Here is a 27,179-nt window from a genome sequence, read left to right as displayed (position 1 = left end):
TTTTTTTATTTTAATCTACCGTGCAATTTGGCTGATGCAACTGCATGGAAGGGTGGAAGCAAATGGTTACAGAATCTTTTTCCTACATTTTTAAAAGGAAATTATTATACAAGCTTGTAGTAAAATGGAAGTCTCAGTCTTTCACTTGCATTCAACTGGTCCTTTCTCTAATTACATATACAGTCAAAATTATAGTAACTTCACCTGGAAGAGGTCAAATTTACTGAAGTTCAGTCCTGAGATTCGATTCCAATGAAATTTAAATAAGATTACTTGACCCAAATGAACTTCCCCTCCTTTTTTTTCTTTCAGTTGACATTTACTTTATGTGTTCCTAGCCCTACAGACAGAGCACTGCATTAGGTCCTGATACTACTCGCAACCTTTTGATCTGTTTCCTCTGGATTATGAAAAATGCTGATCAGAACCTAATACAGAAATGGATTGCAGACCTTCCATCCATGCAGCTGAACAGGATTTTAGACCTCCTCTTCATTTGTGTTTCATGCTTTGAGTATAAGGTAAGTGAAACAAGGCATAGTTTTGTTGTCCTGGTTTGGATCAATTTTTTTCTTTAAATTCCTACTGTCCAGGGGAAATCTGTTATTGACAATAGTTAAATTCGCACTTATCTAACCTAGGCAAATTACTTCAGATAAAATAACTGACAGTAGCCTTCAAGCAAAATGCTGCCGAAACTTTTGAGGAAGTATGAAGGTGTCCTAAGTAGTTTAATTATTTTCTTTTACCTGGGTATTTGAGGGCTATTTTTGGTGGGAATTGTACCAACAGCTCCTGTAGGTACTAGACAAGACACTCAGAGTGACTCTTTATTTATGAGCAGGTACTTGATGTCAGCACTCTTCTCTCTGAGAGGGTCTGTCTGAAATGGACCAAATAACCTTCTCTCTGAACTTTAATTTCTTTCTCTGTAGCACAGAACTATATCTTTATTTCTATTATCAGTACATATTGTACCGCTTTCCTCATTTGCAATATTTATTAGACTTCATGTATTAATCAGTCACATTCTCTGCTTTCTGCCCCCTCTACAGGTCTCTCCTGTTGTATCTCATTCTGGAGATGTAATTTGGTCTTATGATCAAAAATGGAGGCATTGGTGATGATTGCTTTAACTTTACTTCCAGGGCAAGCAAAGTTCAGATAAAGTTAGCACCCAAGCACTCCAGAAGTCACGCGATGTGAAAGCTCGATTAGAAGAGGCTTTACTGAGAGGAGAAGGAGCCAGAGGAGAAATGATGAAGCGCTGCAGAATACCAGCTGGTAATTCATACCATTGCCCCCCATGCCTTTTCAGAGGAAACTCAAGTATCTGTAAACATAAATGAGTTTGTTGGGTTTGTGCACACTCTCCATTTTTATCCTTGTCCATTTCACCCCCTTTTCACCCACAGTCCATTCCTTTGCTGACCATTCTTGCTTTTGCATGGATGAAAATATCATTAGGTTTCAACTGTCCAAGGTGTGGCTAGGACTGAGTTCCTCTCATGTGAAGAATATGAAGCCAAGAAAGAAGTTTCAAGATGTTGTAAAAGTTATGTTAGTGTCTAATCGGGAGCTAAGAAATGGTATCAAAACTATCACTAAAAACAAATTGTTCATAACAAAAAAGTTGTTTCATTTAATAAATGGAAATTTTTTGTAGGTTTTGTAGACATTAAGCAAGTTAATGCTTTAAAAATCCTAAGTAAAAAAAGTGATGAGTCTTTTTTGCTAGAGCCCTGAACTTGTAAATTGAATGGTTTTATTTCTGACAGACTGCTACAGAAATATGTCTCCTTCTTTTGGTGAGCTGTCAGACTTCAGATGTCCCCTTTTGTTTTAATCTCTCTGACATACGTTGCACTCTTAGGGAATGACAGATCAGCAGGGGTAAATGAAAATTTGCGCTGGAGAAAGGAGCAGACACAGTGGCGGCAGGCAAATGAGAGACAAGATAAGTAAGTAATTTAATTAATGCATATTGCTTTTATTGGAACCAAGCTGTTTAGGGATTTTTATATTTTGTTCTTGATCCTAGGATGTTTTATTATAAAATCAGTAGTTTCATTCCTTTCCCTCTTTTTGTCAAAGAGAAAGAAAAATAAAATGTCTCTGTAGCAGAAATATTCAGCTGTTACTATGACACAGCAAAGAGGTCACAAGAATGGAGAGAAGGAGAAATTTAAATTGTTATCTATACATTTTTTCATTCTTATTAACAGTGTGGCAAACATTAGTTAGTGGAAGAGGAGGCTTGCTGCTGCATTTATTTTGATGCTGCTCTTGTTTTGCACATTAAATCAGCTAAGCTGGGTTTGACATGCTATATTAATATTGAGAAGCTCTGTTAGCGGGACTCAGGGAAGATAATGCTTTGGGATTGTAGCAGCAGTCATAAGATATGTGTCATGCCAGAGAAGATCCCTTCCCTGATTTCCTGTCTTAGCCCTCCTCAGATTTATCTGTTTGTGCACTAAAGGATGGCTCTTTGGCCCTCTGGTTTTATTTTTGGGTAAATCAATGTAGCAGAGCAGATACACATTTCGAAGTCACTCAGAAGCGTGATTGTCAGGGTGTTGCTCCAGCCACAGATAAGCACCTTAGGAATTTTGGCCGAAGTGACAGGATCTTTAATCTCAAGCTCAAGAGAGCAGCCTCTAGCCAGGCAACAGCACTTTTTTGAGCAGCTTAGGAAAAAGAAAAATGCCCCTTTGCATTTCTGGTGTAGATGTGTGAAGACACAGTTTTGTTAGTAGCTGCTCCTATGTTTATTCAGCTGCAGAGGAACTGGGTTCCAGACCTTGTTATTAAGTCTCAGCTAAGAAGGTATATGTGTTGCCTTACCACTATCTCCTGTCTTTCATCAGTATTTCAGTTCTCTCTTAAATGTCCTGGGACACTGCTGTATGAACCTGCTATCTTTTCTTGTCAACAGTCTCAGGAATCAACATTTTAAATTGCCTACATTAAACAGTGCTTCTATGTAGCAATTTCCACTTTGGTCTAGTCTACTGTTTTTACTTTTTTTAATGCAATTGTCAGATCAGTTATCTATTACTCCATTCAGAGTTTTGTTTTCTGCTACAGGCAGTGCATTCAGAAATTAGAGCATACTTTACTCAACAACTGAACATGATATTAAGTCGCCATTATACAGATGACTATTAAGGAAGAAAAGCATCTATCCAAACTGTCTGGAGGCCTAGTTTTCAGAAGTCGCCTTTGTGACTGCTCCTCTATGACAGCAGCTTTCCTAATTTCACTCCATAGTTTTTAAGAAATGTTTCTGAACACTGTTGTCATTGTCTGTTCTTATGGGATCATTCAGAATGATAGGCATTTGTATTCTGGCTTTCTTTAAACAGCAGGTCATCTAACTCCTAGGATACATTCTGCTTGCTTTAATTAGAATTCCTTTTGCAGGACAAAAGCTGAGCTAGACCAAGAAGCTCTGATCAGCGGAAACTTGGCAACTGAAGCTAACCTGATCATTCTTGATATGCAAGAGAACATCATTCAGGTGAAAAACAGTAGAGATGGCTTAGTACCAATCCCTGCTCCCTCAGAAGCCAGTGGAAGCAAGATTAATTTTTCCTTTTGTTTCTTAGTGCAAAAAATTTTGAGATCTTCTGTAAACTTGTATAGTGTTGAATAGAAAAAAAATTCATAGGTAGGGAGGAGAAAACTTCATGCTTGAAAACCTGTTAGTAGAAGAGCATTTATCTGCTAGACTTTTGTTTTACTGGACATTATTTTTACATGACACCTCTCATAGAACCTAGTCTCCCCACTGTTTTGGTTGTGGGTTATCTGAACATACATGTCTGTTTAGCCTAGATGCTCAGGATATCAAGGATGCAAGGGAAAGGATAGTGCTTGTCCACCACAGGATCAGTTCCTAACCTGAAGTATACATGAAGGATTGGAAAGAACAGAAACAGAGCTTCAAAAATCACTGCAGGAGCTCACTGAGCTTAAAAATGCATTGGAAAGTCTTCAGAACTTGGAAAACATTTGGGACATTTCCCCCTCTGTCTTCTTGTCTTCACTACAAAAGTGCTTTGAAATTTCTCCAAAGCAGATGTTAAAAATGAAGAATCTGCAAATTCTAAACTCCTGGATGACTCATGGGCTGGAGAGCAGAACTTCAGTTCCTGTGTGTGCCAGTTCATTGCTGAATTACCTCATACAGTTATTGTTTTTCTCCTTCCTATGTAGGCCAGCTTTGCAGCAGAATGCAGAGATAATCTCTTGGGAGGAGTTTTGAAGGTCCTGGTAAATTCTCTTGGCTATGATCAGAGCACAACTTACCTGACTCATTGCTTTGCCACACTCAGAGCACTCATTGCCAAGGTATGCTCTTGATATGCTTTTGTTTTTATGCTTCCAGTCAAATTAATAGAACAGCATTTGTAGACCAGAGCTGTGACCATTCACTTACCATTTTCTCTGACATTTATTAAATATATTTTGCATGTGTAAATGCAAATTACTATCTATAAAGTTGTTACAGGATTTCTGCATCTGGTATAAGGTTATTTCTCTGACCACACAAGATGGAATAATTAAATTTGAGTAATCTTGTAGGTTTAGCAGTCTACTCTTAAACATATAAGATTTACCAATAAAAAGGTAGGCAGTTCCACACACTTTATTTCAAATACATTCTGATTTTAATTAGGAATCTTAATGCCAAGAACTGCACAAGAATTCCATAAAATCATATTTAAGTTGTTACATCATCAAGGCTAATTTCCAGTCAGACGGGCAGCAGAAAAATCAAAACTCATGAGACATTGAGGGCATCATTTTAGGTTTCTATTTCTAGGATGGGATTCAAAATTTTAAGTAGATTCTAAGGCATTGAAAGTTTTCATCTTTGTTTTGCCTGAAAATCAAGCCAAATCCTCATCACTCTTCCACTTTTGTATCACAAATAAAAAAAACTCCAGATCAGAAAAAAACCAGCAACAACAAAGAAAAAACCCTAACAAGTCAAATAAAACCTCACAAACTTCAAAACATATGTAAGTACAGAAATTGACTCAAAGTATTTTTTTTAATAATAGAGGTCATAAGGTGTTGGGTGCTTCATAAGGACTCTAAAACCTTTTAAAGATTCATTCTTAAAAGGTTCACCTTTTTAAGATTCACACAAAGAAAAGCAGCTCCACTAAGGAAGAATGCATTAAATGTCTGTTTTCCCTAAACTATTCTAAAATACAAATAAGAAACAGGATACTCCTGTCCAGTTAATGCCTGTCTGCTCTTAAATGCAGATTGGCTGACAAAGCCTAATTACAGAGTAGATACCTGAATAGTTGTGAAACTAATAATTATGTTTTCATTTTACTTTATCTTTAAAAGCTACCTTCCAATTAGAGTAATGAATTTTGTGAAGCAATTTTTATTTTCATTGAAATAGATCTTGTAGTTAAGCTGGCTCTGTTCTGTATTTCATGAAGCAATCAGTCCAATTATTTCTATTAGACTGGAGGCATATGTATGTTATTTTACAAGTAGAAGTGATAAAACCATCTGCCAGCAGGCTCGTAATATAAATTAGACACAAAACAGTGAGATAATGGACTGAAGAAAGGCTGAGAACTGGGAAATTGGTCTTCAAATTGGAAGCAATATCTTGTGTTCACTCAGAGACCTTAATCAATCCTGTGTATGTAGATATGGTACTGGTGCATCTGTGCTGTCTCTGCTGAGAGTTTCTTTGGACAGACATCCTTCCCCCTGAGTTTATTGCCTGCTGCGTGCATTGTGAAGACACTGTAAAGGAGGGTCTGGCATGAAAGCTTGGCAGTGGAATTTTTGTCATACAGCATAGGAGGAAGAACATATTGGAGGCCTGGGGAAGGGTAGGGCATTGGTGCAAAGAGCTAAAAATTGCTTCATATACTTAAGGGAGTATTTGCATGCTCCATCAATCATTATGTATTCTGAAAATAGCAAATTTCCATACTTCTAAGAATTTTGCAATATTTGATGTCTTCAAAAACTCCTGGAGCCATCATACTCTGAGTTTATTCTGTCTCTTTCTCTTTTTTCCAAAACACAAACCCTTCTTTTCAAATCCTTCTGTCTTGTAGAAAATCCTAAAAATGGAATCTGCAGCATCAGAGGAATCAGAAGTCTGAATAAAAAGATGTATAAAATGTAGTTTTTGAAAACTTTGGACTTTTTGTGAACCCTGTGACTTTTGTGCACTAAGATAATGATGTTTTAATGGCTATTAATAAGAGTAAAAAATGTTTTCTTCTCTTTCCCTTAGTTTGGAGATTTATTGTTTGAAGAGGAGGTTGAACAATGTGCTGACCTGTGTCAAAGAGTTCTCCATCACTGCAGCAGCAGCATAGATATTACAAGGACTCAAGCCTGTGCCACTCTTTATCTCCTCATGAGATACAGCTTCAGCTCTACCAGTGTAAGATTTTGAGAGCAGCAGTGTATTTTGTGCCACCTTTTTGTGTGATCAGTTGAAACAAAGACTGAAGTTGCAACAGCAAGTGGAATGCATCTGCAGTCACCTGGTCAGCTGTTTCACATACTTGAGCCAAGAGAAGTGCTAGAAGTGCAGGGGGAAAGTAGCTTTCAATATTGTTCAGTGCGTTAAATCAGGAAACATGACTCAATATTGTCCTGCAATATCTGTAAATGCAGTTTCAAACAGAGCAGGCCTCTGACAGCAAAGGCTATACAATGCATAAGCAATACCCTTCACATTGTCTTTTTTCTTTCATTCCTGTGTCAGACCAGCTCAGTCTAGTTCTATTCTAATGCAATTGCAACCTCTGTATACTCCTGTACACCTGTATTAATAGGAATTTTTCACCAGCTCCTTGGCCTTAAGACTAGGCTCTGATTTTTAACACACATGTGGAGCAAAATACATATATTATGCATGTAGATTAATAATGTTCTAGCCCAAAAGCATATGCATTAGCATTTTGGAGAGCATCTGATCTTGCACAGAATTTCCCTCACTAGTTATTACTTTAAAAGCCTTGGATATGTAAAAAGTGCAAGCTCTGCAGAAGGAAAATGTACTGCAGACACGTCATGATCATCAGGGTGTGATGCATCACCAACTGCAGCTCCCAGAGGTCTTTTGCCTCCCAGATTTGTTTTCAGAATGTTTTTCCAGTCATTCTTCCTCCTCTGTTGCTGTTTGTCATCTCATCCACACAACCACTGCCCTGTGCAAAGGGGGAAAGGGGTGCTTCTGGCTTTCTCCTGTCTCAAGAATGCATGCATATTTCAAGGAACATTCTAGCACCAAAGTACAGACATGTCAGAATTAGGGATCTTTGGCTTAAGTGGCTAAAACTTGAATAGGTTTGATGCACCAGAGGCCAATTATGTGAGCAGTGGGTCTACTGCACTCAATCTGCATAGGAGAAAGTGGGTTCGCTTCGTAGAGGAGGTAGATGCGAGAACTGCAGTGCAGCCATCATTCTTTCATGCTTTTGTTTTTTTCTTCTGGAAGAATTTTTCAAGAGTGAAGATGCAGGTGACCATGTCACTAGCTTCTCTGGTTGGAAAATCACCTGAGTTTAATGAGGAATTCCTTCGACGATCCTTGCGAACCATCCTGGCCTATGCAGAGGAAGACACAGATATGCAGACAACACCATTCCCCATTCAGGTTAAATATTTTATGGCATCTGTGGCTTTTATCAGGAGCTTTCACATAGGACCATGCTTGAAGCAAGTTCTAGATCTTGGTCTTCCAAAGCAATGAAACTAAGGATGAAGATATTATTGCATGAGCTCATGTCTAGCACAACAGTAAGGGGGGAGTTTATGTCTAGCACAGCAATAAGGGATTGGACATTATTCAATAAAATAAACTCTAAAGAATTTCCCCTGAAATTGCATTTCAGGAGAATCATCTCTTGGTTTTGAGTACAGCTTTCTCCTAGACCCCAGCAGGGACTATGCCCTCCAAGAGTTTGCCAAAATGGAATTTGATTCATTATGTTTTCAGACAAGTATCACCTGGAAAACTTCTCTCTCTTTGCCAACTTCTAAGGTGTCAGCAGCAATAATGAAAAACATGTCAGACAACTGTCAAACACTTTGTTAAAATTCTTAGAGTAACTCAGGTTGTGCTGAAGACTTACAAAAACATCTGGCTTCAGATGTAAGATCAGCTGAAGCTGAACTCCATTAGTGCATTTTACTTTTTTCATTCAGAAGTAAATAGATCAAAGGATTTCAGCTCATTTTGATTAATTAAAATATGTGTGTGTGTAAGATTTGCTATATGAGCAGCCTTTGCTGCATTACATAGAGCTGAAGAAAACATCCTGACAATTCCTTGGGTAAAAGAGTCTTAAGAAGAGTAATCATCTGGTGCAGATGCTGTTGTTTTTCCAGAAGGAAAAAATAAGCACCTGAGATTGAGTACATTGATCTTTGCCTTGCTTCAGGTGGAGGAGCTACTGTGTAATCTGAATGGCATCCTGTCAGATACAGTGAAAATGAGGGAATTTCAGGAAGATCCAGAGATGCTGATGGATCTCATGTACAGGTGAATCTATTTAGAATTGCTACTGAGAAAATTCTGCAGTGAGGTGAGCTGAACTATGCATTTTAGGGACATAGCTGTGACAAACTCTCTATGTGTTCTGTTTGTGCTCATTTCCTTTTTAGCAGAGCTAGTCTTTAGCAGGGCACCTGGGCTGCAGTTGAGAGCACGTCACAGTGCAGCCTCTGGGAGGTGGACATAGATTTGGGCAAAGATGAGAGTCAGGAACATTGAAGAGTTTTGAATGCAGGAGTTTTACTTTCCTCATAGCCCCTCTATTTCCTGCCCAGCACTGGCTAATCATTTCTTTTGTTTTCTGTTTAATGAATCATACAGAGTAAAGACAGAGAAGTCTTCCTCCATTCAACCCAGAGGAAGAATTATAAGGGTATTTTTGTTATTTGAGAAGTGATCATTCACACCTGCTTTCTGGCCTGTGTTTTCAGAATTGCAAAAGGATACCAGACATCGCCAGACTTGAGGCTGACTTGGCTGCAGAACATGGCAGAGAAGCACACCAAGAGGAAGTGCTACACAGAAGCAGCCATGTGCCTGGTCCATGCTGCAGCACTGGTGTCAGAGTACCTGAGCATGCTTGAGGATAGGAGCTATCTCCCTGTGGGCAGTGTCAGTTTTCAGGTAAAAGGTTTGACAGCATAAGGCAGCTGTGGTGTGTGTGTTTGTTCTTGTGCTAAGCAAAGCAGAGGTGCGTGTATGGGGTGGATGTTACAATGGCAGTCTCCAGCTTCTATTTCCAGCAGTTTGATACTGCAATCTCTCATTTGCTAAGTAGAACTCCTCTATTATCACATGCTTTTTTTAGGGCTGTTACTTCTCAACTATGACAGATGCATTTTTCAAACTTCTTTCTCATAATCTAGATAATTGGAGCCACTCAGCTCTTGCAGGCCTGTTCTCCAATCCTTTGACTGCCCTCAACTTAGTAAGCAAACCCTTTTGACTGATGAATAACACAATCACTGCAGCCAATCCAGTATATCCAAGTCAAGTAAAAATATCCCATAAGTTCTTTCAGCATGAGCTGTAGCTCTCACATTATCTCTCTGGTTCTTTTGGTGTTGTTGAGTTCTTTACGCAGTAATAAACTGATCTTTTCCAGATTATTTTCTTGGGTTTAGTTTTTCACCTTACTTTTCTACATCACAGAGATAAAGGCATAAGTCTTTATGGTTACAGTTAAACTTTTTAAAATGCATATATATATATCCACTTAGTTTATCAGATTATGCAGTTTTAGATACCCTTACCTGAACTGACTTCATCTGCAAATTCAATTATTTTAGTGCTTCTTTTCTCCACATTGTTAAAAATAAAAATGGCCAAATGCTTGATTTATTGCCATGTGTTGACAATTTTTCTTATGTCATTATTCCCTGAAACCAGTGTATTGTTGGCTGCAATGATTAAAGTAAATTATAAATAATTTCAACTAATTAGTGGAAATATTTTGTAGGATCACTGTTTAGACATTATTACCTTTATTGGACTGTAATTCCTTTCTTTAGAAAGTATCAAGCTTGTGTAATCTGGTGTTGATTTAGTCTAAGTACAATACTTTTAAGGTTTTCTTTAGTAATTTTGTATCTGTATTTCCACCATTTTGTCCTGGTGTAGTCTGATAAACCTCTCACCATCTGCTCATCTTGTATGCTTTAAAGAAGTAGATGATCCCCAAAGCATATTTCATCTTCTGGAACTTCCCCAGTTTTGTAAAACAAATGGCAGCTCAGGATTCACTGCTTGAATACTCCTTTGCTTAACCTTTTTGATCTGTTGGGGAGCACATTTTATTGTCAAAGGGAGTTTGAAATACCTTACTAATACTAATGCTAATGCTAATGCTAATACTAATACTAATACTAATACTAATACTAATACTAATACTAATACTTGGTGCATTCATCATCCCTTGATAAAACCACACCCCTGGGGTTTTTCCCTATAAAATAGTAAATGTGAACATGATTGAGCCACTTGGCATTTTGCATTGAATTTAGTCTGTCGGGCATTAGTATTTTCAATACCACCTCAGCAATTAGGTGATGAACAAGTGTTTGTTCTTTATTTTCTTTAGAATAGCTGTATGATAGCTGTATGATAGCTCAAGATAGCTGTATGATAGCTCTTTTTAATGGCCAAACTTCTGGCCATGGATTTATTCTTCTGCCATTTTGCATCCCTTCTCAGTTTTGTATATCTTCAAACTTCTAACTTCCTTGCAATACTTCTATTTACCCTTCTTTTCTTTCTACTTGTTGGATACTATCATCATTTGGATATAAGTGAAATCTGCATTCCCTCCCCAATGTCATCCTGCTCCCAGGCTGCCTTGAGTGCTTGTAAACTCACACACCTGACCCTAATGCAATTCCTCCCTCCATCGCTTCTAGATTATGCAGGTTGCTATAAATGGATATGTTTTCATTTATGTTAGAGAATTGAAGTCTATTGTGCAAGGCAGTAGGCAAGCAAAAACTTAGGAGTTTAAAAGCAGCAAATCAATTTCTCTCATCAAAAAGCTTGTTTTCCAAAGACACAGTTGCCCCATAGGAGAGAGGTAATAAAATGCCCTAATGACAAGAACTCAATTACATAACTCTTTATCTGACAGCACAATTTTGGATTTCAGTTTACTCAATAACAGTAATTAACTATAATAACCTTTTGCATTTTTATATAGGCTTTCAAGAAAAGGTTTCCCATTCTTTACAAACAGGTTTTTTAGCACCTGTGGAGATCTTATGCAGATGACTTTGTTAAAAGAGGGAAACACTATGCAGACTGGCTCAGCTTTAAGTGTAGTTACAGGTCTCATTCACTGACTCCTCCTGTGATCATTTCTTCATTTGGCTTAGATATGAGATCAACTAAATTGGTGATATGCATTTAGATGTGGAATTGAGGGTGATAATAATGTGAATAAAAATATTATTCTTCCTGAGTAGAAGTATTATCTTCTTTTTACAGATAGTAAAATGAATCAGCAAAGGATTAAATCAGTTCTGATTTTGATCTTCTGCAGTGAGCCTGTTAGTATCCAGAAAACTGACTGTCAGTAGAGTAATACTTTTCCTTATATTGTACCAGACAAAATGCTTCCCTCTATGCAATCAAAACTATCTCTCAAAATCAAAGTGAGGTCACTTTCAGTGGAATTCCATTTGAGCTTAATTCATGTTTACGCTAAATCTCCTTCACAAGTGGGAAAGCAGAATTAGTGAGAGTATGAAGTGCATAGGGACTGACTTAAAAGCCACTTTGTATTGACACAGACAAGTACTTAGTGTGTGTGTCTACCTGCTGAGGTACACGGCTCAGCAGCAGACTAATTTGCCTGGGCTGTTTGGGCATCTACATTGCAGGCTACTGTGGCCTTATTTAACATGGTGATAAGAGCTGGGGATCAGAGAGATTTTTGAGGTCACAGAAGTACTTTCCTTAATGAAAATTAAGGAAAAAGTACTTTCCTTAATGAGGTCACAGAAGTATTTTCCTTAATGAAAACTAGACTTGTGAAATTCAATATAATCGCTGTTAAAATACATTGTGATTTATGTACTGCCTTTATTATACAAGGGATATGTAAAATTCTCCAATATGAAAGGTGGATCAAGGCTTAAGCTGGGTGACGCATGTCCACTTTGCAGAAGGTCACGTAAGCCCCAGGAGTGTGTCATGCAGGCTCTCTCCTCCTAGAGTGTATGGACTGTAAAACATGGAAATACATTCCTGACATTAGTTTTTAGAGGCTTAAAGATGGAGAAAGGATAATTGGTGTCTGTGACTTTCTTGTTACTTTTATATATAAATCACTTCTCTAGACTTTCTTCTCTTTGCTACAAAAAGAAAATTAAAAAATAATAAATTGTTTTAAAAGCCACCAGAGTCACATGAAAACAGTCCTTAATGGCTAGTGTTACAGAAAAGGAAAACCTGAAATTAATCTGCATGGCTTGTGAGTTTCTGCAACTATGTCCCAGTGAACCTAAGTCTGGTTGAAGTCACTCTCTTCAATGAGACTGGTTGGTAAAAAGTGGTATAGGTGTGCTAAATGTGCTGTGGTTCTTCCTCTGGCCAAAATTCAGGTGCATTCTGAACTCCTGTGAATGGTGTTCTGAGGCTGTGCTCACCCTTCCAGTGGCGCTGACATGATGTGCAGACTAGGCAGTGTGATGGCAGCATGGCTGGAGTAAATTTCACCCATGGAGAAATGAATACATCCATAAAACCCAGGGGGGAAAGCTCAGTGCTGCTAGTGGTGTGTGGTACCAATTCTTTATCTGAAATCTGATCAATAGTAACAGCCCTCAGTGTCTCTGCTATTTTATAAAGATGCCTTTAAGAACTCAGCTAGCTAGCCAGCTGGCATCCATCCTGCACTCAGACAGATTGTCATTGCCAGTTTCTGCTGAAGTGAGACACTATGACACTAATTTAACTCCTTTTAATTAATAGAAAATCGAATCTTAGCCTGCTGCTGAAAGTTACATATGCCAGTCTCATATTATATGTACACATATTTTGCTGTTACTTTGTACATATTTCTATATATTATAAAATTTTCAAAGTTGTGTTATTTCAAAGACATGTTATTTCATGGTCTAGAATCTCAAGAGAGTGACTTCATCTAGTTTTACTTAAATGCACAATGAGATCCATAACATTAACAAGAAACTGAGTAAATCCCGCAGGTTTGAAGTGTAGTATGGCAGAGGATGAACCAAGAAGAAGCAATCAATTATTGTGGTTTTTAGAGTGATATCATCTGTGTCCTACTTCTCCTCTGCTTGGAAAAGGTGAATAATCACCTGAAAGTTCAATTTATTCAAGCAGATGGCAGAAGGTCTGGAGTGCTGTTTGGAATTTCCCACTCCTAAGTGGCAGCACTAGGAAGGGCATATTGCTTGTGATTCTAGAAATATTGGGGATTGAGCTCACTGCAAGCTCCATGGAAATCCAGCCACCAGAGAAGAGCTAGTTTGACGCCTACAGGAGTCTGCACTTTAAACCTGAGGCTAGGAAAAAAAATCATTATTCTTACAGCAAAACTCCTGATCTGCCATCTGTGGAGATTTATGATGTTACTTTCACTTCTAAAAAAGAATGTAACAATGTACCCCTGGTTGCACCTGAAAAAACCCATTCCCATCATTTAAATATGTTGAAACAATTTCTTCCTCAATCTTTGTGATGTACTATTGATTTATGTTTTTTTATTTGTGTGCTCTGATGTATTTTAGAACATTTCATCCAATGTGCTGGAGGAATCTGCTGTTTCAGATGATGTTTTGTCTCCAGATGAAGATGGCATATGTTCTGGGAGGTATTTCTCAGAAAGTGGACTGGTAGGACTGCTGGAACAAGCTGCAGAGCTCTTCAGCACGGTGAGTGAGGACCAGAATCACTAGGAGGGAATGAATAGTGGGCTACCTAAGCCTGATCCACAGCTTCCTTTCCTGCACATAAGGAAACAATGTAGTACTCCTAAAGCAAGCATCACAGACCTGCCACGGTCCAAATAACAAGGGGGCACATTTTTGGCTGTCCAAGTACTGCCCCAGTCAGATTGATTAACCTAGGCTTTTTCAGCCTTGCTCAGCCACATACCCACATTTACTGTGCAGACCTCAGGCAACATCAACAGAAAGTGATTGTCTCAGGCAGGAACCAAGATTTTCAGTTGGTATTATCATGGGATAGCATATTTAAGAAAAAGATTTTGCATAAAGTATATCTTTTAGGAGGCATGTCAGAGTTATTCCTATACTTTCACAAAGCATACAAGAGCCTCATAATCTACACTTACTATGTAAGGACTTGTGATTTAGCATCTCTAAAGATATCACTTGGGTCCCTTTGTCCAAACATAGCACTGGTTGCCCTGAAACATACACGATAAACAAATCCATTTCCTGCTGCTAGCCTGCATTTCTGCCTGAGGCAGAAATTCAGGTGAATTTGGGCTCAAGAATCAAAAAGATCAGAGATTCAAATTACATCCAGTTCATTGTTTGCTGTTCAGAACGGCTCATTTACTATTACTAGTTTTCAGAACACCAAAACAAGCAACATAGCAAATTAACAGATGAATACCATAAATCCCCTTTACAGCTAAGCCATTGATGGAGATATAGTTTCTTTTCAGAGTGCATGAAGACTCACTTCATTTCTTCCTTCTTTTTTTTTTTTTTTTTTTTTTTTTTTTTTTTTTTTTTTTTAATTCAAAGGGAGGTCTGTATGAAACTGTGAATGAAGTGTACAAAATTGTCATCCCCATACTGGAAGCACATCGAGACTTCAGGAAGCTTACCTTGACACACAGCAAGCTACAGAAGGCCTTTGACAGCGTTATTAATAAGGTACTTTTGAGGCGAGGCATTGCTAGCAAGACACATTGCTGGGTTGCACTATTTGTTTGAGACTGCTGTTAATAAAACTGTTCATGTGTGTATTGGGTTTGTGTGGCCAGGTGTTGATAGTGGAGGGGGAGGGTTTAAGGAGTGATGTCAGTGAGAAACTGCTAGAACTTTACCCATGTCCAACAGAGCCAATGCCAGCTGCTAGCTAAGGCTGGCCAAGGCTGAGCCCATCAGTGACAGTGGAATAATATATATGGGATAATATATTTTAAAAGGGGATAATACATTTTAAAAAGGAAAAAAGTTACTGGCCAGATGTAATTGTGCTCAGAGGAGAGACGAGTGGAAAATATGTGAAAGCAACAGCTCTGCAGACACTAAGGTCAGTGGAGAAGGAGGGGCAGGACGTGCTACAGGTGCCAGAGAGAGACTTCCCTGCAGCCCATGGTACAGACCAGGGTGAGACAGCTGTGGCCCTGCAGCCCATGGAGATCAACGGGGAGCAGAGACCCATCTGCAGCCCATGTACAACCCCATGCCAGAGAGGTGGATGACTGAAAGAAGGCTGTGACCCCACATGAAGCTCACACTAGAGCAGGGAGGAACCACAGGGTGGAGCAGGAGAAGGACTCCTCTACCTGAGCAGTGGGAGAAACAGTATGTTTCTGACATTCCCCATCTTCCCCCCATTTCCCATCTTCCTGTGCCACTGGCAGAGAAGATGTAGAGACTAAGGAGAAAGGGGGAAAGGTGTTTTTAAATTTTGTTTTACTTCTTGTTATCCTGTTCTGAGTTTGATTGGTAATAAATTCAATTAATTTTCCCAAGTCAACTGTGTTTTGCCCATGATGGTAATGAATTTGTGATCACTCCCTATCCTTATGTCAACTCATGAACCATTCATTATCTCTCTCCTGTCCAGTTGCAGGGAGGGATAATACAGTTGCTTTGGTGGGTACCTAGCATCCTGCCATGATCAACCCCCCAGAATTTGAAATAATTCCATTTTCTTTTTTCAAATAAAACTTCCATCTGCTTGGGTTTACCCACATAGCCTACTGTGTAAAAAGGCTCTCCATACCAGAAAAAGCAGAAATGAATATAAAATGGTTTTAGCTGAACATGTCTGTGTCCACCTGGCCACATGTGTTTAACAAAAATAATTTTATTGTCAATTCACTAGTGTTTTCAGTTATAAAACAGAAGAGTGTTTATATTTATAAAACATATTTCATAAATATGAAAACCCATCTAAATTCTCAGCACTAATACTGTCCCTTCTCTTTCTTCAGAAGAACCTTATTGCTGAGCCTAGTCAGTTTCAAATTCATATAAATTTCCATTGCAAATTTGCAAAATTTTAGTTTTATTACATATATTCAAAGGAATGAAAAATTAATAAGGTATTTTGTTCTGCTCAACCTCCTTCATGATCAGCTTAAATTTTAAATTAGATTGCAGTCAAATGTTCCCTTAGTTATTTGCTTTCTCTCCTGTGCTTCTAATCCATGAGCACTGATGATATATAGAAGTGGCTTTGAAATGGTGAAAATGTAGGACTAGTGGATTCTCTTATACATCAGCTAGGAGAAAAAAAAAAAGGCTTCCAAATACTACAATGTCCACATAAAGCAGTTGTAAATTTCCTCTTCTTTTTATCAATTAGGGTCAGAAACGAATGTTTGGAACTTACTTCCGTGTTGGTTTCTATGGATCAAAATTTGGAGACTTGGATGAACAGGAATTTGTTTATAAGGAGCCTGCAATTACAAAACTCCCTGAGATTTCTCACAGATTAGAGGTAAGGAAAAACATTATGTTAACAGGGTCTCAAATGGTATATTATACTTTTCAATTAAACCACACAGTCCTAATAATATGATTGCTATATAAAAAATCAGTAACAAACTGATTTGTACCTTAGATTATTTCCTTAGTGCATATCCTTTCCACAGTATCCCTTTTTAAAGCATAATTATGTAAGTGATCCATTCTTTTGAGGCTATGTCCCTTACAAGCATGCCTGTAAAACATTGAGTGATTTTGAGCATGTTTTGGTATCTTTTCAGCTTTTTTTATAGGATTACTATGTTCCCTTCTGATTGTTTAACCTCAAGTTCTGTGATTGCCTGAGAAACTCACAGTGATCTTTGTCAGAAGGTGCCTTACCCTGGCCAGATGTGGTTTGTGGAGTAGTATACTGACTGTACAAAGCCCAGAAATCATCATGGCTGTCACTCCTTTCTCTTAGAATTGCACTAGCATTTCATTAAGGACTAAACATTTGGGATAATTCTGTTTCCTTTCTAGGGATTTTATGGCCAGTGTTTCGGGGAGGATGCTGTGGAAGTGATTAAGGACTCTGCTCCAGTAGACAAAAGAAAGCTGGATCCCAATAAGGTAGGGAATGTACTACCGAGAGGGTTGAGTGCTTTGTCACACAAGAGAAATGGGGAGAGAAGGTCCCCTTTGCAACTTTTATGCTCAAACATTAAGGTACTAAAAGAAACTATCCAACTTGGTATCTCTGTGCCCAGGGGTATTAAGGCGTCTGTGACAGGCTTAGCGTGGTAGCTTGTCACGGAGTATAGAAATTAAAAGTTGTGATCTCTGGTCCCTACCCTGGTTCTGATCCCTGGGGTTAAGCTGTGCCTTCCTAGATGCAAGTTTTGTTAGCTCTGTCTAAGAAAATGACCCCTGAAGGATTTTCAGCTCTTTGCTTTTCCAGACCATTCTTAGGAAATGTATACTATGGGATTCTTCACATGCGCCATTGCTTTTACATTCCTTGGGTTCTAAAGTACTGTAATGGTTCTTCCCTCTTTTCTTAGGCATACATACAAATTACTTTTGTGGAGCCCTATTTTGATGAGTATGAGATGAAGGACAGAGTTACCTACTTTGAGAAGAACTTCAACATCTGCCGGTTCATGTACACTACGCCCTTCACTATGGATGGGCGTCCCAGAGGAGAACTTAGTGAGCAGTACAAGAGGAACACCATCCTAACCACAATGCATGCTTTCCCCTACATCAAAACTAGAATCAATGTCATCCAAAGAGAAGAGGTAATTAGGTTTTGAAGACAGATCTAATTCCTCAAGGACTGAAGGAGTCTCTCTTCCCACTGAAGGGTGGGAAGATTTCTAAATTTATGCTTGGCAGGAAAAAAAGAATGTTGAATTTCTCTGACACTGTTCTTGTAAATAGGACTATCACAGAAGGGACAGACAAGGCTAGATAGAGATATACTGTGGAGAAGAGATGATAGCCAATGTAAATTCTTCTTTTGACCTCCTAGCTCTATCGCTGTGTAGGAGGATATGTGGAGCTCTGATTATAGCTATACTTCTAGTTGATAAAGCAGAAGTAGGATAGGAGTACAGTGAGAGAACTAGATTGGGCTTAGAGCTGGTTTAGAGACAGGGAAGCTTTATACTGTAGAAAGTACAACACCATTTTAGGCATGAAGTAACTTAGAATAAGAATGAATTTATGCAAACAGGAGGTGTGATTCACACCCTATTTCTGCAAATGATAAGACGTCTAAGAGCTTTGGATCAGCTGCACTGTCTACCAAGATGACCATCTACCAAGTTAGACTGGACAGTGTTCCTAGGTTTCACAACTACTGCTTTTGAAACAGGAGAATTATAGTGATACTGTCCTGTTTAGAACAGGTCAGCTGCAAGCATGATTCAGGTAATGAACCACTTTTTCTTCCCTTTCCCTTAGTTTATTTTAACACCAATTGAAGTTGCTATTGAAGATATGCGTAAAAAAACACAGGAACTAACTGCGGCCACAAACCAAGAACCACCAGATGCCAAAATGCTCCAGATGGTTTTGCAGGGCTCAGTTGGAGCCACTGTAAATCAGGTAAGGGATCCAAATAAGCCAGACAAAGTGTACTTTTCTCACTGTGCATTCTTTTTTTCACTCCTACTTCTTGTACTGGAAGAAGTACACCTAGTCAGACACATTTAGTCACTGTGTGTATTTAAATTTCATCCCTTGATATTTAGTCACTGTATACTGTTCATTAGCTACACTTTTGGTGAAAGTGTTCATGGGAAGCACTGTTCTGGCTGTATGTGCAGAAACTCATAGAAGTCTTGTGAATACATCCAAGGATTTTTCATTTCTAACATGCTAGCCATCTCAGCCAGTTTGTTCATTCCAGATTTATCCTTGGGGAATGGGAATAATATTAACAATTTTCCTGTGGAACCACCACAAACTCAGTTTCATGTAAATTAAGTCAATATATGAAGTCAAGACCTGAGTGCCCCAAAGTAAAGCTGAGATACAATAACACAAATATACACACTAAAAAAAGCCCAGGCAATTAAAAAAAAAAAAAAAATTGAATGCTAAAGCCACGGCTGAGCAAAAACTTGGTGTTGTGAAAAGTTTCACAGAGTTTGGAGTTTTTTTCTGAAAGCCTAAATACTCTCCATTTCCAACCAATGCATCTATTATGAAAGAATGTATTGTTATAAGCTTTGAAAAGAGTGATCTTTTTCAGCACTGGGCTTATTGCCTGAAGGTCTTGTAAATCACACACAGGAGCTGTGTTTCTCTAATATAACCAGGTTTGTCATTAGAGCTGTCTCATCTCCTCTCTGCTGAGCAGAATTTGTTCCCTTTGTTGTGGGACTGGAGGAGGAATAATAACAGGAGAGGATAAAATATGATGGGCAAAAATTCTGCTTGCCAAAGGAAATATTATGGGGAAAAGGGAGCTAAAATCCATCCTGTTATGGTAGCTGTTCATAGTTTGATTTTCTTTCATAATTGCACTCATGAAATAGCAAACAGCTTTAAACAAATGTGTGTTCTGTTTTCAGTCTAAGCAGGTGGGTTTGACATTTTCCTGTGTTATTTCTATAAGGGACCACTAGAGGTAGCGCAAGTGTTCCTGGCAGAAATTCCAGCAGACCCCAAACTTTATCGACATCACAACAAGCTGAGGTTGTGCTTCAAAGAGTTTATAATGAGGTCAGTAAAACAAAGTTGAAATGCTGAATTGCATCAATACATTCAATATTAGCAATACTGCAACAATAATATGACTGAGTAATTACTTATGCAAGTTTGCATCATGAATCCTGGCATCTCACACTTTGAACACTTGGACCACACTTGTTATTTCTGCTTCACATGAATGCTTAGGTAGGCATTGCACTCTCAAAGGGAAGAAATGTTAACACTCTAAACTGATAATGTATAAATTAAGATCTTCCATGTGTTTTATCTTTCAACATCTTATAGAAATCAAACATTTCAGACTATTGCCTTGATTTGATTTTTAATAAAATGACATTCTTACTTAGAAAGCTGTTCATAAGAAAACCACATCTGTCAAGCAGACACAGTGATAGTGGCAGACACATGTCCTTTGCTTTAGATACATTTATAAATCTCAACAAGAATATTCACATACGAAGATACTCTTCTCCTTAGTCCAGACTATCCTCCTTGCTGAAGGATAAGTTTGAGTTAAATAAAAATAAGTCTTATGAAGAAGATACAGCTTCTAAAAATTGCTATTGCCAATTCATCTCTTTATACAGTAAATAGGCAGCTAGGTCAGTATTCTGCAGTCATTAAATTTGCTTTTTATTAGTTCTCTCATGCTTTACTAATTTCTTAAAAATATCATCTCAATTTATTTACTTGGAAAAAACATAACTTTCTTATTAGTTCATTATCACTTCAGTCTTGACCAGAGGAATGCCTAGACTGAAGGAACTGGTTTCTTGTCCATTTAAATTACCTAACACAAAATGACAGAGTTTAACAGAAATAGATTATATATATGATGTATTTTTTTTTCTTTCCTTTTGTCTAGGTGTGGTGAAGCAGTGGAGAAAAACAAGCACCTTATTACTGCTGATCAGCGAGAATATCATCAGGAGCTCAAAAGAAACTACATAAAACTGAAGGAGAGCCTTAGACCCATGATTGAGAGGAAGATCCCAGAGCTGTACAAACCTGTAGTGAAAGTCCATAGCATAAGGTATAGTTAGGGCAGGTTATCTGTTGTGGCTATACAAAAATATGCCATTTTTGGCAAGGAAGAAAGGGAGTTTCACTGGCAGCTAAAACCAAGCTGGAATATACACTGCCAACTCTATTACTGATTAAAGAAATCTGCTGACTTCCACTGAAGATCATTGTAGTGTTAGCTGTGTTTCTCAGGCTCTGCATTGCGGGGGTAGAGGATTTATGTAATTTCAATTGTTAGATAAGACTTCCCTCTCACCCTAACAAATTTATGGGAAGTATCTTGTGATTTTTCAACCTTTGAAGCCAGAAAGGAGATGGAACAAGTATGGCACCATGTGGTGTTAGGCAGCATGAAGTCATCCTTTCACTACAGAAAGCATAGCGGTTTTTTAATCACATGACTGACACAAAAGAGTCTAATGTTCTATATGCTTCTTCACAAAGCCACTGTGTCCAGTTTGGGGTGGGAGAAGAAGAAATGACAACTCTGACCTGCCAACACAGAGCATGTTTCAGCATGTTTCTCCTTTTCACAAGACAGGTATTTCTGTGATTGTTTTTCATTTGCCAAGTCCATTTATGAATCTGTTTCATTGCAGGGAATCTTTTCGTAACCACAGTTTTAGAAAATACGATGCCCAGACTTCTTCCCAAAGCACCTAAGAACTAGCTGCTTTGGCCAAGGAAGAGCTTCATGCTGCAAGACAGAAGTGATGGAGTATTTGTTCCACATCTATGAAATCAGAAATCTCTCACAAGACAGCATGTGCGCTTTATGGACAGCATGCAGAAAAGCATTTACACAAGATCACTGAATGAAAAATAGGGGATAAATCCTAACCAAGCATGTATCACAAGGGCTTGGAAAGGAAGGGGATGCTTTTTAGATACTTTTGTATATATTGTACAATAATGGCCTAGTGCAGAGAGGCGGACCTTAGAGTGGTCAGTGGCTAGGTTACCAGTCATGACTGGTAACAGACACAGAACTTTTGTATGGTTTGATTGAGGTGAATCCAAATGACATGTCTAAGGAATAACAACAAATGATATATGTTTATAGTTCTTTTCCAAGACAGTATTTATCCATGTGCTTTTGGCAATGAGGCACATTCTGCAAGTTAATCACATACTTTAATTTTGTCTTAATGAGGAGAGACATGGTTACCTGCTCAGTGTTTGCTGAGCTGGCACTCTAGGGAAGGATAATTTCTTCACTCCGTTTCTGAACAGATTCTTTGTCATGGCCCTTAACTGCAGGGAGTTCTGCACAAGTTTTTTCAATCAAAGCATGAAAATCAAGGAGTAGTAATAGATAGTTCTTATAGATCGTCTAAATTTTTTTCTAAGTATTTTTCTATACATGCAGTATAGTGACTTGACATGCAGTTAGTAATCTGTAACATATTTAGCAGAGCTAACAAGTAATAGTTTAAAAAGAAGATGCTAAGCTATGAGTGATTTTTATTACATAAAGCTTTTATGTAGATAACCTTATCCAAATTTAACTACAGAAGCTCACAATGGGGATTTCCTGCAAATCACTTGACTCGGGCTTTACTGCAGCTTAAGAGAAATCAGCACATAATTTATAATACCTAGTGCTTGATATTTTTTGAGTCCTAAGCAAATATCTTACTAAGTAATCTTTATACTACTTCTCTGAAATATGGAAATGTTATTACAATTTTGCAGATGAGGATACAAAGAGGAGAAATTAGGACTTCAAAACTCATTTAGAACTTTTGGAACTCATTAGGACTTTTGGAACTCCTTTAGTGAGGCAGTAGAAGAGCTACTACTTTTATTTTTATTGTGACTATGCTCGCCACATAATGTTCATATTTTGAAACAAAGATCTGTGAAAGCGTCCTAAATATTACTCTCCAGCACCTTTTCAATGCTTTGGAAATGATACTTTAATGCTGATTAAAGTAACCAATTCCATTTGCCCAAGCACAGAATTTAATGTTAAAATTCAAGGAAATGGTCAACGTTTTTCCTTTATGCTTCATTTTAGAAAATTACAGTGAATTTTCTCAGAGCTGATGCCATATGCTTCCAAAGGTAAGGCCTCTTTAATCCAAAAGTGTAAGGGAGATTGAGGCTGTTGCTTTTAGTGGAAACATTTTTTGACTTTTTATGGTCACCTGCAGCCTTGCCATTTGACAATATGAAAAGCACTTAATTGACATTTGTATCATATTTTGAATGTGCTTTGTAGAAGATTAGCACAGATGATCAAACAAGATAAGATGTGGAAATAGGTGGAATAAACCCTGTAGTTACACAGCACTTGGAGTGTAAGAAAATAATTTCTGTCCTCATTCATAGTATTGTTAAATTAAATAATCAGGAATAAGAACTCCCTGATTTTGAAGTGAGCATATCCAAAGTACATAAGCAAATGGTATAAAAAGCTCAAAGCAAAAGATGCCTCTATGTCAGAGTGGCTTCTCTATATTCAAGTTGCTTTGAAACAGTTCTAGATTGAAAAATTACTGATTTCCCAAAGTTTTGAAGCTATGCGATCTCTGCCCTTTCTCTATTGTTTTTAACTTTCTGTTGTGGAGAAAGGTCAGAATATTGTCATCTATCAAACCCACAATTCAACATCACTGTTTACAAGATACTTATCCTTTACAGCCTAATTAACAGAAACCTCAGGTAAATAAAACCCCTTACAAGTATACTAGATAAAAGTAATGAAGGGGTTCCTTGAACTGAAATAATACTCAGGATAATATGAATACTGACAGACTCTTCACTCCCATTTTACAAGTTGAGCACCTTGCAATCAGATGGCCAGTCTTGCCCTCAGTTTGCATTTCATATTGTCCCTTCTGCAAATGGAACATGGCTTGTACATTACTTTCAAGAGCTGAACTATGTGAAACAAGTTTTCAACAAGTTTTCTATCTTACAATATACATTTTGCAATAAAGTGACTGTTACACAGCATATTTAGAAGTGCCTTTGTATAATGTCTTACCTCTTATCTATTGAGGTGTAAGATACCTCAGCAGCTGGAAAGAAAATTTCAGTAGGAACAACATTTTCTTGTAGAAGCATCATTTAGCAAGAAATACATTTAATTGGGCAGAGGATGAGTTGGTCTGTCTTTAGGATAAATTGTGTCTCTAGCAGGCATTGCAAGCAACAATTTGCTTCCCCACTTCTGTTTTTCATTCAGTGTGAAAAATGTCAGTGGGAAGCTCAGTGACAGTAGTACCCTCCTTTCTTCCCCTGGTCTGTAGCTGTAGAGCAGAAACATGCCTGATTCCTGAATTCAGCACCTTGATGATTCAAGACTAGAGAGAGTTTTTTGTGTCCAAACTAGGTATATCCAAGGCTAAACTGCTGCAGATGTGAAAGGGGTACCATCAGATAAGCACTACACCATCCTAGACATCTAGCTGGGAGTTTACTGGAGCTCACTCATCCCTTGCAATTACCACTAGCAAGCACCAGATTTAAGGAGCACGGTGCTGAATTTGGCACAAGAACCTCTAGCTCAGCACCAGCGTCTCTCTGTTGACACATCAGCCATGCCCTGTCCTGCAGCAGCACACGGGTGGCAAGGTGGTGACCAGCAGCCTCAGGTCTGTGCACAGCCCCACTGCAGCAGGAGAGCACACCCGATCCATACCAGGTGTTGGCATATCTGGCAGATGTAAGGAGTCCGTGCTGGGTATGAGAGGGCCAGTAATAATGCCCAGAAGTATAAATGTCAGTGCATTTTGAAAACATTTGAACAGTCAAGGTAGCTGCTTTTGGTCAACACAATGAACCCTACATGGGCAGCTCTAACACTGGATTTCCTGGTTTGCAGAACAGTATCTATACAGGGAGCACACCTTTCATGCTATATGAAGGAAACCACAACATCAGGAGGTGATGGACTGAACTGGCAAGACCACGAGTAGGAGTAGCCACATTTGTGCTGGATACAGAGAAAAGCAGTGTCGTCGTTTAAAACTGGCAGGTGTGGGTTATTTGACCTCTTCTGGGAAGCTGAATGCCTTCTCATTATGTTTCCCACCAATTGTGAAGGCTTGGGAAAGTGAAAGCAAACATTTCAACTCTTTTTTGTTTCTCTTTTTGTCTGTTGGAAGTATCATTGTCTCAAGCATTTCAGAAAGGGCTGTTAAAGCTTAGCAGAGAGCCTGACACGGAGCCAGCTAGGATTCTTTTAGGTGTTTCAATCTCTCAAAGAAATGCTTGTTATGAAAATGAAGCACACGATAATGGTGTTTTACTGGGGTTTACTGCACTACACTGCTGATGTCTTCTGATAGAGAAGAACACATACAAGGAGTGCTCATAAGGTGTTGCCATTAGAAAACATCCCTTTTGATTACACAAATAAAGACAATGCACTCTCACAGTAGAATTCAGTTTGTGTTTTGAAAACCTACAGTAAATTCTGGCATTCATTGAGCATTTCACAAAGTGACTATGTTCTGTCACTCTTTATGTTCTTATAGAGGAATTAGTTGAAATTACCCATTTTCATTCAAAACCAGACTGTTTTCCAACTGTTCAAGAAGTAAAAAACTAACCTTGAAGCAAATTATGTTATCAATCAATATTGGTCAGTAGAAGATCCTGAAAACGTCAAAGTGTTTAGCTGACCAAACCAAGCAAACTGTACCCATGAAGATGCTCAGTAATAACTTTTATAAGAATAATTTAGAAAGCCTTGAAAGTTGTTACATTTTGTTCTTCCTGTCCTAAGCAATTTGATGCTTTGCACCCTTCAAAACAAAATTTTCTCTTCAGAAAAAAGAAATACAAAGTTGAATTTAAGGTTTTTTTTTAAAGTTTCTCTTCATTATTTTAGAAGATTCCTAAATCATTACACACCTTTTTGCCACCTTCTTTTAGAACTATGTCTTGTTACAGAAATAAGGTTTTTCACTATCAGCCTCTATTCATGGAATATTTCTAAACATGCAGCTACTGGTAGGATGCAAATTACAAAAGTAAATGAAATAACCAAAGAGACAAGGTGTTTCAGCTGGATGGCAAGAGGACTCTTGTGCATTTGATAAACATGTGTAAAACAACTGGAAGGGAAGACTTCCTATCACTCATTTCCAACTTTCCCAAATATGAACATCTGTGCAAATTTCTTTTCCCCAAGAAGAGCTCAGTGGAAATAAACAAACAAACAAAAGCAAGCTTAGCACTACTGGTACGTCTAGAATTTGAAAGTGCCAGAAAGCCATCGTAAAGAACCTCAAGCAAGCAAGAGTTTTGGGACTTAATACATAGTGAAGAAAGGAAGTATGCACAAAACCCTATCCCTTCCTTTGTTTGCTTTTAAAGAGATGAACAGTCCCTTCTCAGATGTCAAAAAAAGGTTGGAAGTGCTCCAAAGGAGTGTGTTCCTTTTTGACTTAAGGCATAAAATCCTGGGCTCAAATCTAGACCCTTGAGGAGACATTTTTCCCAGAGGAAGGAAGGGAAGGGGAAGAGAGAAGGGGAAGGGGCTGTAAGCAAGAACAACTTTACAAAAATTAAGTTGATAGCACTTGCCTCAGAGTCTGGAGATTTGTTAGCAGCCTGGAAGGATGGCATCTTCACTGTACTTCACACTGCCAGATTTTAACATTGGAAAAATAATATTAAATCAACAGTGTCTAAAATATTTCAAAGTTGGTTTATGTAAGAGGCTTCAATCATTGATTAATTAGGAAGAGCAAAACTCTTGTAATCTGTGGCAGATTAAAGAGCATATAGGATGTGTAAAAAGGATTGCTCAGCTCAGGCTGTAGGGAAACCCTGTTGCCTCCAAGGCCCACTGCAGCCTAGGATGAAGGCTGCAGCTGAGTGAAAGAAATCCATCTATTAATTAGCAATCAGAAAGGAAAAGATCAAAACACCAACACTGCTGGGAACAAAGGAGCAGTACTTTAAAAGGGCAGGGTAAATTGCTGAATGCATCTCACTTTCTAGACCATGTGGAGCTCTCAGCACTAAAGGGAGGACTGTTGTGCACTAATGGCAGCTGTCAGGCAAAAAGTAATCACAAAATATTTAAACAAATAAAACAGAGAAAAATCTTTTCCTAAAAGATTTTCCTAATAAAATTCCTAAATTTTATTTTCCTAAAATTTTTTCCTCATAAAAACGTCCTTATTTTTGGGGGGGCTTCTGTGGATTTGGCGGGCTATGTTTGTTCATTTGGTTTTTTGTTTTTTGTTGATTTCATCGGTTTTGTTTTGTTTCATTTTGTT

The 27,179-nt window shown here is 38.2% G+C and overlaps 1 protein-coding gene across 4 annotated transcripts in view; it reads left to right on the top strand.

Moving 5' to 3' along the window:
• Positions 1-23,898, top strand: part of DOCK8 (dedicator of cytokinesis 8) — an 88,931-nt gene extending 65,033 nt beyond the window's left edge. For all 4 annotated transcript variants that reach the window (XM_059873350.1, XM_059873353.1, XM_059873351.1 and 1 more), the window contains 18 exons: positions 339-521; positions 1,149-1,284; positions 1,874-1,961; positions 3,427-3,523; positions 4,222-4,356; positions 6,287-6,439; positions 7,502-7,660; positions 8,448-8,548; positions 8,992-9,184; positions 13,807-13,950; positions 14,794-14,925; positions 16,592-16,726; positions 17,236-17,325; positions 17,757-17,993; positions 18,661-18,804; positions 19,820-19,926; positions 20,780-20,947; positions 21,537-23,898. In XM_059873350.1, the coding sequence (XP_059729333.1) occupies positions 339-521; positions 1,149-1,284; positions 1,874-1,961; positions 3,427-3,523; positions 4,222-4,356; positions 6,287-6,439; positions 7,502-7,660; positions 8,448-8,548; positions 8,992-9,184; positions 13,807-13,950; positions 14,794-14,925; positions 16,592-16,726; positions 17,236-17,325; positions 17,757-17,993; positions 18,661-18,804; positions 19,820-19,926; positions 20,780-20,947; positions 21,537-21,600 (2,466 nt within the window). In that variant the 3' untranslated portion in view covers positions 21,601-23,898. The remainder of the gene's footprint in view (positions 1-338; positions 522-1,148; positions 1,285-1,873; positions 1,962-3,426; positions 3,524-4,221; positions 4,357-6,286; positions 6,440-7,501; positions 7,661-8,447; positions 8,549-8,991; positions 9,185-13,806; positions 13,951-14,793; positions 14,926-16,591; positions 16,727-17,235; positions 17,326-17,756; positions 17,994-18,660; positions 18,805-19,819; positions 19,927-20,779; positions 20,948-21,536) is intronic.
• The last annotated feature ends 3,281 nt before the right edge of the window (positions 23,899-27,179 follow it).

Source organism: Haemorhous mexicanus, chromosome Z, assembly GCF_027477595.1.
Source record: "Haemorhous mexicanus isolate bHaeMex1 chromosome Z, bHaeMex1.pri, whole genome shotgun sequence".
Classification (NCBI taxonomy): domain Eukaryota; kingdom Metazoa; phylum Chordata; class Aves; order Passeriformes; family Fringillidae; genus Haemorhous; species Haemorhous mexicanus.
Note: the sequence above shows the minus strand (reverse complement) of the source record. Positions and strands in the feature narration are given on the sequence as shown.